Source organism: Gymnoscopelus microlampas (genome assembly GCF_963454915.1).
Source record: "Gymnoscopelus microlampas genome assembly, chromosome: 15".
Lineage (NCBI taxonomy): Eukaryota > Metazoa > Chordata > Actinopteri > Myctophiformes > Myctophidae > Gymnoscopelus > Gymnoscopelus microlampas.
Genome location: NC_139952.1, coordinates 34,463,848 through 34,475,155, shown reverse-complemented (window position 1 = coordinate 34,475,155; position 11,308 = coordinate 34,463,848). Strand labels below are relative to the sequence as shown.

The 11,308-nt window shown below is 42.0% G+C and overlaps 1 protein-coding gene across 1 annotated transcript; it reads left to right on the top strand.

Moving 5' to 3' along the window:
- Positions 1-8,177: 8,177 nt before the first annotated feature.
- On the top strand, positions 8,178-9,562 carry LOC311061760 (uncharacterized protein; the record flags this gene model as incomplete). The annotated part of the gene is made up of 2 exons (XM_084080452.1): positions 8,178-8,417; positions 8,798-9,562. 2 exons carry the CDS (start codon positions 8,178-8,180, stop codon positions 9,560-9,562), a joined length of 1,005 nt encoding a protein of 334 aa, XP_083936578.1.
- Between the last annotated feature and the right edge of the window lie 1,746 nt (positions 9,563-11,308).

Below are 11,308 nucleotides of genomic sequence, written 5' to 3'. Positions count from 1 at the left end.
ATTCGAGATGTAGGCTATGGTCAACAACATGAATGCAGAAAATATTGTTTTTATTCATGAAATTTAAATAGAAGACAGATTTAAAAAAGAAAAGAGAGACCATTTTTTGACTGATGTCTTTGTTTTGTTTAATTTAATGTCTTCTCAATATATAGGCCTACTTGTAGATTAGCCTATTTTGGTGGACTCAATTACGGTGTCACGGTCACCTGTGATAGAGCAACACTTGTTCTTTTTGTCAATTAAGTGCCGTCTTAGGCTATAGACATTACAACATATGTCAAATAGGCAACTTGTCTTTAACCTACCAATGTGTGACAATTTGTGAACATTTGTGACATTTTTTGGCGTACAACATGCCCAAAATAGGGAAGCCAGGGTTAAAACGATTAACTGTCAAACTGTGCGCAATTAGCTCTCGTGGGATTTGACTATATTATAACACTGCGGAGGTTGGGTACATCTCTCTCCCCCTCACCAACTGTGCACATTTAAAATAAACTGGTGAAATTGGTCATGATCATTCCAACATTAGACTTGTGTCTCGTGGAAGTTGCCAGCAGTCCATTCCGAGTGGCAGGTGGATCAAAGCTTCAGGGAATTATATAACAATAGCGCCTCTCTTCTCTCCAGTCTCCACAGCATCCTAGAATAATACAGAATGTGTGAGGACTGAGGAAGTCAGTATTCCATTTGGCCAAGTGATATCTTTATAACTCCGTCCGTCCTGACCTTTGCTAATTTGCATGTCTGCAGTTCAGCAATCTGATCAGCTAGTAGGCCTAATATATTAGCCTAAGCCATTTCTCAACCTTTTCAGACTGCGACCCCCAAAATAATCATATTTGAACTGGGGACTCCCAAAAAGAATCATATTTTAACTGGGGACCCCCCCCCCCCCCCCCCTGACAAGCACTTGGAATAGGAGTTGAGGCATTACATTTAGTTTGACTCGGTTCGATAAATATTGTGAAAATAGTATCTACAGACTTGTAGATCAGCTATTTTCACAATTTTTGCCTCTTTCTTATATTTGACAATTTGGCAGATGTTTGGCCATTTTTTTATAGTTTGTTGATTACTTTTCATTTCATTTCTACTTATTTTTTTAATGTATTAAAAGTCCTTAAATTGCCACTTTAATACTGTCATCTGTGGGACCCCCTCAAATCATTCATCACCATTACTTTTTGTAATTGTGCAGAGTAAGGTAGCAACAGAAACGTCTACAAAACACACGAAAAACACATTGAAAACTTTCTGGCATTTATTTTCATTCCAAGAACACTTTGTTCTATGGGATGAGAATACAGAGTTTATGCACATTCTAAAGGTTTGTTCCCAGTGACAACGACTGGAGCACCTTTAGTTGCTTTAGTTTAGAAGCTATTATTCTTCTTTGATTAAAAAAAAAAAACGTTTCGGTTTCTCTCTCAGCAACAGGACTTAAGACGGTCCAGGCAATAATTAGTCAGTGCATTGATTGTGACGGATAGAGTTATACTGCCACCCTGTGGAGAAACTTTAGAATTACCAAAGCCTGTATATATAGCAAACTGTTGAGGAGAAACCCTGAAATCATATTTTTTTACACAGATTTTCAATTGAACTCTCTCAAAAAGTCTCTTGATCTTGGACAATTTGGAAAAAATATTTCCAAACAAATTATGCATATTCGTATCATGTCATCATGGAGGCAAATACACATTATTACTCTCCGGCAGGAGAGTATTGTTATCACTGCGCTTTCACTTTCTAAACATGACACACCGATTGGTCAAGCCTCACGTGACACGTGAAATACTGTGATCTGATTGGCTAGTGACGCCACCGGGCCTATATATACATGGCATCACTCTGACAGTGAGGTAAGACGGGAACCATGAAATGGCTGCATGGCTCATACATAATTGGCAGATAGGACAGATAGGACATTTATATAGACAGGAGGGATATGACATAGGACACTTATACAGACAGGAGGGATAGGACACTCACACAGACAGAACGGAAGAGGACACTTACCCAGACAGGTTGGATAGGACACTTACATATACAAGAGGGATAGCGACCTATAAATACATGTGTCACTGTGATAAGCCAGATTCCAATACCGAAAATCCGGCCACTAGCTCACTCCCAGACCTTCGAACCGGAAGTAGTCAAGTAGTCGCGGTCCAATTGTTCCTATCTGTCTTATTGGACAGATAGGACAGATAGGACACTTATATAGACAGGAGGGATATGACACTTACATAGACAGGACGGATAGGACAGGAGGGATAGGACACTTACACAGAATGAACGGAAGAGGACACTTACCCAGACAGGATGGATAGGACACTTACATATACAAGAGGGATAGCGACCTTCGCGACCTTCGAACCAACACAAGTCTTCTGGCGGAGAGTTGTGCTCCGAGGAGCACTTTTTCTAGTTATTATTATTATTACTATTATTGAAATTATTTATTTATTTATTGTTGTTGTTGTTGTTGTTGTTGTTGTTGTTGTTACAAAAACTGTCATATTTGCATTTATTTTATCTTGGATGACATATGGAGGTTTTTTATTCAATACTACGGTGTAAATTTGTCTTTCCACATATCTAAGTGATACAGTACACATACAGTTAGCTTCCTATATGCCTTTCATCAGACATAGGTTAAAGTCACTGTGTGGGATAGACTTATTCCCACGCCCACAAATGCACAGTTAGTATGATATTTCTCATGAATATGAATAGACCACAGGCTTCAAGATGTGTCACTACAAGCATTTCTATGATGTATTGATGTACTTGTATTTGTTTCAAAAGAACCACAAACCATACAATATAGCTATTCCTCTGAGTTATTACTGCCATTATACAGCATGTGCAGCAATTGTATACATAAGCAGCTCCTGTATGGTTCGGTAGATCAGAATAAGTATTTGTCATATTGCCTTATTTTTGCGATATCAAGTAATGGATTTTGCTGGTCATCAGTATTTTATAACGTAAAATGACCCTTGACCATTCTGATTTACTGACGTTGTGGCAGGCAATTTCAAGTCGGAATTGGTCGATGCGGACTCAGACCCATATGGCTGTCAACCACCCACACACACATTCATAAGCATGGCTGTTCATCACAGTGTGCACGCGCGCACACACACACACACACACACACACACACACACACACACACACACACACACACACACACACACACACACACACACACACACACACACACACACAGTACATACATGTGCAAACACAAACACAGCAAAATACACATTAAACGCACAGTGATTCATGCACCTAACATGCACATGTAAAACAAACGCTCTGTCTCTCTAATACGCACACGCACACGCACACACACACACACACACACACACACACACACACACACACACACACACACACACACACACACACACACACACACACACACACACACACACACACATAAACACATAAACCATGACTCAAGGTCATCCATAAAGAAGCTGTGCTCCAACCCTGACCCTGCTCAATTAATGGTAAATACACTGCGGGGTACAGTCCATAACACCAGTGACAGAAAACATTACTCCTACTTACACCACAGCAATCTGTCTTTGTCAGCCACTTCCTATTAGTTCCATGCCTCAGCTCAACACATACAGGGTCATTCGGTAAGAATAATACTTAATTTTGGCTCTACTTTGTCGTACATCGGTGTCATGTGCCGAAAACAGTAGATCCACAAGCTCACAGTGCATTTTTGGCACACGACACAGGCATGCAGCAAAGTATAAATCAGGCATAACGTTCTTTGTCAATTGTTATTGGGTTGTGAAAGCTTCTGGTTCGAGTCTCTCTAATGGCAGAGAAAATGTCATCAGAGATTTAATCACCACAAGGCTACCATTGAGCAAGGCACTTGAACCTGAACTGTTGGACATGCTGGGTGACCTTGCACTCTGAAAGAGCTTCTCCAGCTAAATGCCTATTCTGCCTATTTTTTTGTCTAACTATATGGATGGGATTCATGGCCTCACTGAAAAGGTGCAACAACTTTTAATAAACATACTGTAAAAATAGTGTCATAAATTGCTGCTCTTTTGACTTCCGTGTTCACCCCTCCTTTTTCATGAGTACCATACCTGGCTGTCCATCATCTCAACTCTTTCCTTGAAGTCTGCATGTTGCGCAAGAGAAGCGAGTAAGAGAGAAAGAGGCTTGGGGGTAGCCTACTGTACTGCATGTGTGCATGAGTAAGCGAGAGATAGAGGAGAGAGGGGAAATCACACAACTTGCCTCAGCTTAGCATAGAGAATTGAGTCAGCGCTTATGTGCCCTGTTTCCAGTTAGCAGCCGCAGGGATGAGTCGGTTCTGCTACTGGAGGACGTGCCGCATGTTGCATAGCATGCCCACCAATGCTGAGTCTCTCTCTCTCTCTCTCTCTCTCTCTCTCTCTCTCTCTCTTTCTTTCTCTCTTTCTTAAAACGCCACCTGACTCAGTTGCATCTATGTTTAGCCAAGGCAGGAGCACAATTCATGTGTCCTAGACCAACCTTGCCCTGGCATCTTTGTTACTGCTGCCTCGACTGCTGGGGTCCCATTAGCTATTCTTAGCTGGAGACGTGCTCCTATTTCACAGCAGATCCATCAACGTAAAATGCCACACTTCTCCGATTAGAGTAAATAAAATGCTGGGCCTGCTGGTCGGGAACATCACTGGAGGAGATGATTAATCACATTAGATCGTAACAAACAGCGCATTGCTGTTGCTAGACAGACATCTGATGGAGAAAATCTGCTGCAAGCAATTCCTACTCTAGCCTATGTCTGTAGTAGGGCGGTAATAATTCAGGAGTTCCACCGTGGGCCAATGCGTCTCGCAGCAGTTCCTTGTCAGTTTCATGGTAGAATGTTTCCTTAAACATCATTTAATCAGGCGTGTTGTCATATGGCACATTATGATACAAAGCCTGTAGAAGTAGTTCCATGCGGAGAGAGCAATAAGCACACCCACAAACATGAGGGGAATGGTAATTAGCATCACTCTGGGCCACCCCACACCTCAAGTAAGCAGTTGGGGCACTATGTGTCACCACGTGCCTTGCTCAAGGGCACTTTGATGGTAGTTAACCTGTTTGATTTAGTAATGTCACAGTTTGCAATAATATAATACAGCATGGGTTGCAATAAGAAAATTTGACATACAATTGTTATGCGCATATAAAGTTACATTTCTAAACTTTATTTGAATAAGAAAACTCTGTGATATAACAACGCCTGCCGCACGTCTCCTCTGCACCTCCAGCAGAACTTTAACTGACAAATTTCATCTGCCATTTGATCCCTTTAACACTGTGACCATCCATGAGTGTCCTTTTGCTTGAGTAGACCCTGTGTAGAGAGAGAGAGAGAGAGAGAGAGAGAGAGAGAGAGTACATTATGTGCTGGTGCCTGTGTGTATATGCATATGAGTGTGCGTGTGCGTGTGTGCGTGTGTGCGTGTGTGTGTGTGTGTGTGTGTGTGTGTGTGTGTGTGTGTGTGTGTGTGTGTGCGTGTGCGTGTGCGTGTGCGTGTGCGTGTGTGTGTGTGTGTGTGTGTGTGCGTGTGCGTGTGCATATGTGTGTGTGCTGCCTGTGCCTGTCCCTTTGCAATTTGGTTCTATTTGTACTGTCTCACAAACAGCTTTTTACATTTCTTCAGAATACAAAATAATATACATCCAAAACCGTTTTTAGGACATATCAAATGCTGCTCTTGCCATTTCGATAATCCATTCTTTAGACTGAAGGCACCAGCACCCCTCTCCCTCTCATGAAAAGGTGTTTGCTTATACTAGTCTGGACCTAACTTCTAATAGGTGTTCAGACTGATCACCAAAATAAAATAATCTGGGGTTGAACAGAATTTGGGTCTCTAACTTCTCACAGAGATGAACATCTCTAGCCCCAAATTCTTGAACTTTGTCACAGGACCATAAAACAGGCATTCCCTTCGTTGGACTTGCATTGCTAACAGTTTGGCTTGTCTCAGCAGTCCTCAGCCCAAGTCTAAACAAGTGATGCATAATTGTAAATTGAATGGAGAGGAAATGTTATGACAATTCAAATGAGTCAATCAAACAATTTTATCAATCTACCACCCATTCAAGCAACCAGCATATGTCAAAATCTGATTGTGAAACGTCAGATACACTTTCCTATGCACTTATCCTCTGAAAAGACATGTATAATTTAAGCCTGACAGACAGGCTATGTCCTGTATCTTCTGCAGTGGCCAGCTGTGTAATCTGTTGCTTTAAAATGAAGGCTCATAACTCTTTGCCTCTTTTTGCTGTGTTTCAAATGTTAAAACAGCCTCCAGCGTGACAGGCTCTACTAAACTCTTCCAACTCAAAGGGTCATCACGACCAAATGCACAGCTAGCAGAGCGTGTTATTACCCACCAGCATCACGGCACTTGAAAACCGCTAAACTCTAAAACATGAACTTGAACGGTGGACAGCAATGGTGGAAAAAGTACTCACATTTCTTACTTAAGTAAAAGTATCAATACTGCAATGTAGAAATACTTTGTTACAAGTAAAAGTCCAAAATTTACTTGAGTAAAAGTACAAAAGTATTGGCATCAAAATGTATTAAAGTACCAAAAGTAAAAGCACTCTTTTGAAAATAGCCAAAGTTTAAATAGGGCTGAAGTGGTTAATGTATGTTTTGTAATAATAATTCAAATCTACAAAGTAACTAGTAACTAAAGTTTTCAAATAATTGTAGTGGAGTAGGCCTAGAGTAAAAGTAGAATATTTGCCTCTGAGATTTAGTGGAGTAGAAGTAAAAGTAAAAGTGTAGAAAATTGGAAATACTCCAATAAATTAAAAATACCTCAAAATTGTACTTAAGTATAGTACTTGAGTAAATGTACCTAGTTACCTTCCACCACTGGTGGGTATAGAAGCATCGAAGCGTCTTGTGATTATGACCTTTGGCTTCCTATAGCCTACATGCTCTATATGCTCCAGTTCTCTGTGCTCTGCAGAGGCAGGGCAGACTGCATAGTGCGGCTGGGGGATTGCTTTAAGGGGCTCTGGAGGAGGAATATATCTCTACCATTGCATATGGGATTTGACATGGTTTGGATTGAATATCAAAGTCGAGTTTTTTTCCCCCTCTGGCGTGGTGCTCTATAAATGGACTATTTAGAAAATCGTTTTGCAAAGCTACTCAATATCAACCTTTAGCAGTCCAGGTTTTTTTTTCTTCACTCACTGCGTGTTTTGTTGAAGCTTTGATGTGCATTTCTTCTCAAAATATGCTGAAAGGCTGCATCATGTCAGCAATATTATGCCATTATATCCTATATTGCAAAGAAAAACTTCACTGCTGCTTGCCTTGTGTAGTCAGATTCCCATGGATTCCCTTTCATTGGATAGTTTATGAATGCACAGAGGAATAGCCTACACAGAACTTGATTCAGTTCTAAGCAGCGTGAGGCAGGGGTCCGCCTGAGGGGTCCGCCTGCCCAGCGCGTGGGAGGAGTTTGACAAACCGTTCCCTCTAATTGCCGGAGGAGCAGAGAAGAGAAGCCGGGGATTCAAGAGAAACCCACACGCAGAGAAAAGGTAGGCATTCAATATTTATCGTTTAATAACCTGTTAAGTGGAGAAATGTATCGACATTTATTTGCTGTCATGATATGCCTACTTAATCTTTCGAGCAATGTACTGAAAAATGACAGATTCGTTTTTTGGAAACGCAGTTTGAGTGGTTGAACCTTATTTTTAACTCTATGGGTTGAACAAGCCCACCCTCCAAAAAGCTGTTTCCCAAAATGTTAAGTTAACGTGGTCTTCGCTTTGAAGTCATACACTGTATGAAAATGTAATTCAATTAAAGTCGATACGCTCTGTTTAATTTAATGTTTGCGCTGCGACCAAGAACGCTTCAGTATGCCTGGATTTGATTGGTGTGTCTGCATGTTTGTGCACAGGCACACAGATGCTTAGGCTACTACATTGCAGATTTGTAGAAAAACAATCAAATAATAGCTTGAAGTAATTGGTGTTGTGTACTGCAGGTTAACACGAAGTTCGAGCGTGAATTGCCTTGTTTTCATCTATTCGCGCCTGTTTCGTTTACAGGGACGGACGTATGGGATTGATAAAAGGGCAACCCAGCCCATGTACAAATGGCTAATCTAGAGCTTATTTACTTTGATCAACTAGTGAATCGACCAACTCAGAATGATGTTCTGACGGTAGTTTCCAATTACCAAAGTATCAAAGAGATTAGTTATTCCGCCGAGAAGGAGCGGCGCTATGAGAGCAGCGGAGCAGCAGCGTGCCAGCGTTCAGCACCGTGGACAGCGACCCCGGGCGCGTGGCAGCCTGGCACGGCAACAACACACAACCAGCGACTACATGACGAAGTAAGTATTTATTAGGAGATAAGCGCAATTATTTTTGCGTAATCGTCATAATCGTTTCCATGTTGAAAAATGCTCCCACTTTTTAAAATATAAAAAATAGAAATAGCAGATCTAAACAAGCTTACGTTGTAAGCTATTTCTGCTATTTTTATGTATACAATTATTAATTATGTCAATGATTTATTTGTATAGGCCTATTTAAGTTATTTGTCATATCTGCCCTGTGCAATTTTTGATTTAGGAAGCCCAAAAGGAAAACCAGAATTAAAAATTGTATTCACATGTTCCAATGTTCAATGCCAAACACACAATTCAATCCTTAATTGCAATTATTTGAGTGACAATTAATCTTTTTCAACTTAAATTTGTAATTGTGACAGCCCTATGACGAAGTAGAAACATCTTTCACCTGCCAACTCATCATTGATCAGGAGGACCATTCAACACCCTGCCAACACGACAGTGATCAGAACCACTCAACACTCTGCCATCACGTCAGTGATCAGAACCACTCAACACTCTGCCATCACGTCAGTGATCAGAACCACTCAACAGTCTGTGACAGTGATCAGAACCACTCAACAGGCTGCCATCACGTCAGTGATGATCAGAACCATTCAAGTCCACAGCATCCATCCGGAAGCTGCAACAGCTCCTCAACCGAACTAAACGAGGAGAACGACATCCCTGAACTTTCTATCTTGTCCGACGATGAGTTCCCGTCCGAGGGCAGCTCAGGGAAATCGGTGGATTACGGTTTCATAATCGCTGTGACTTGCCTAGTGACCGGCATTTCCTTGGTCGCAATATCCTATGCTGTCCCAAGGGACGTGGAAGTGAACCCTGACAGTGTCTCGGCCCGGGAAATGGAGAGATTGGAGCGGGATAAAGCGAGGGTGGGGGCCCATTTGGACCGATGTGTCATAGCCGGACTATGTCTGCTCACCCTTGGAGGCGTGTTGCTCTCCACCCTGCTTATGATCTCCATGTGGAAAGAGGAGATGATCAGGAGAAGAGTTTTTGCCTATTCCAAACATTCAGCAAAGTTATATGGCTCGATCAACTTAAGAGCCGGCTCCAGTCCGACTCGAGAAACCTCCTCTCATTTGTCTTTAGTCGACGAGGATATGGAAGTGCTGAGTTAAGAGCACACATACAGTAGACTCGGAAATCTCTCTGCAAATCCCACCGATGGTGTCTTATTGATACTGAAACTGCTGCTACAGTATACGTTTCTGAACTATTTCTTGGTTCAGTTCTTGTTGAAATCTGTACATTGTAGATATGGAAGACAATAGAACACATCTGTTCTGTGGCTTTGACCTGGCCTTTTACTCTTCAATAGTAGCCAGCTACACAAAGTTCAGTTTCTTGTCATAAAATGTAAATAATGATGCTGTAAATATATTGTTTAAGAGGCAACTGCATGGTCTATGTAGAACAATTTTGTTTGGAATAATTGTGACATGATAAAACCGTAATTGTATTGTTGACATGTGTATCTGTGGTACACATAGTAATAACATGGTAAAGGCAACTGGATTGCACCAAGAAATCACTATCTTCGATGAATGCACGAACACATGTGAATTTAGAGGCACATACATGCGGGTGTGCACACATGCACACAAAGTAGGAGAGAGGGGCAGAGAGAGAGTAATTCGCCCCTGGGGACACAGTAAAACCCCTGAGTGTTAATTTAACTCAGAGAGCATACAAATATAACCATTTGTCTGCTCTCCAAGTTAAATTAACACTCAGGATTTTACTGTGCAGTTCTCCTGGTAATTGCAGATAGTTAATTGCTCATGCAGAGGAGAACCTGCAAACTGCACTCAAATCAGTGAAAAACTAAACGTTTGCAGTTTCAACAGAGAAACGCGAGGCACCGCGTCACGATTTCCAGATGTACAACAAATACAAGTATAAATTAGGCTTAAGGCTTCAAGAGTACTGCTTCTCTATTGTTGATTAGCCTATTAGTCATGTAAAGGGACCTTGACACTGCAGCCACTTAATTGGTTCCTGAGTTTGGTTTGCCGGGGGGATCTTGCAGACACAAAATCAAACTTGCAATAAAACATTACGCACACGCACACACACACACACACACACACACACACACACACACACACACACACACACACACACACACACACACACACACACAGAGTGCACGCATGCACACAAGCACACATGCACGTTCTGATTAGTCCTCCCTCATCCAACCACCTACACACATACTGTACAGTGTACACAGTCACTCAGTTGCCTTCCCCACACACACGCACGCATGCACGCACGCGCACACACACACACACACACACACACACACACACACACACACACACACACACACACACACACACACACACACACACACACACACACACACACACAAACAGACAAGAACACAGAGACAGACTCAGTCACACACACTCTCTAGCACTCACATTCGCATACACAATCACTGGCAGACAAACACCAACGCACTCACTCACACATACTTAGCAGCCCCCCCTAGACTCCCCACTCCTTCCGATGAATGGAGTCACTCAGAGTAATCAGTCAGGGCAGCTGGCAGAGGGAAATGGAATTGGATTGCCTCATGGGTCACATGGGGTCAAGAGCCGGGGTGTGGAGGTGGACACAGGGGACCAGGAAGTAGATACGTGTTGTGGAGATGCTTTAAACCAGGCAGTCTGACAACCGCTTATCATTGGCTGTCATTATAACCACATGCATGCCAACAGCAGATGGAGGAGGTAGTAGAGGCCTCTAGAACCGAAATTGTATGAAATGGCATTATGAAAGCAACAAAATGTCCATATAAAATGATCTGATCTCATACTCTACAATGTAATCCTGGACATGTTGTTCTGACGGCAGGG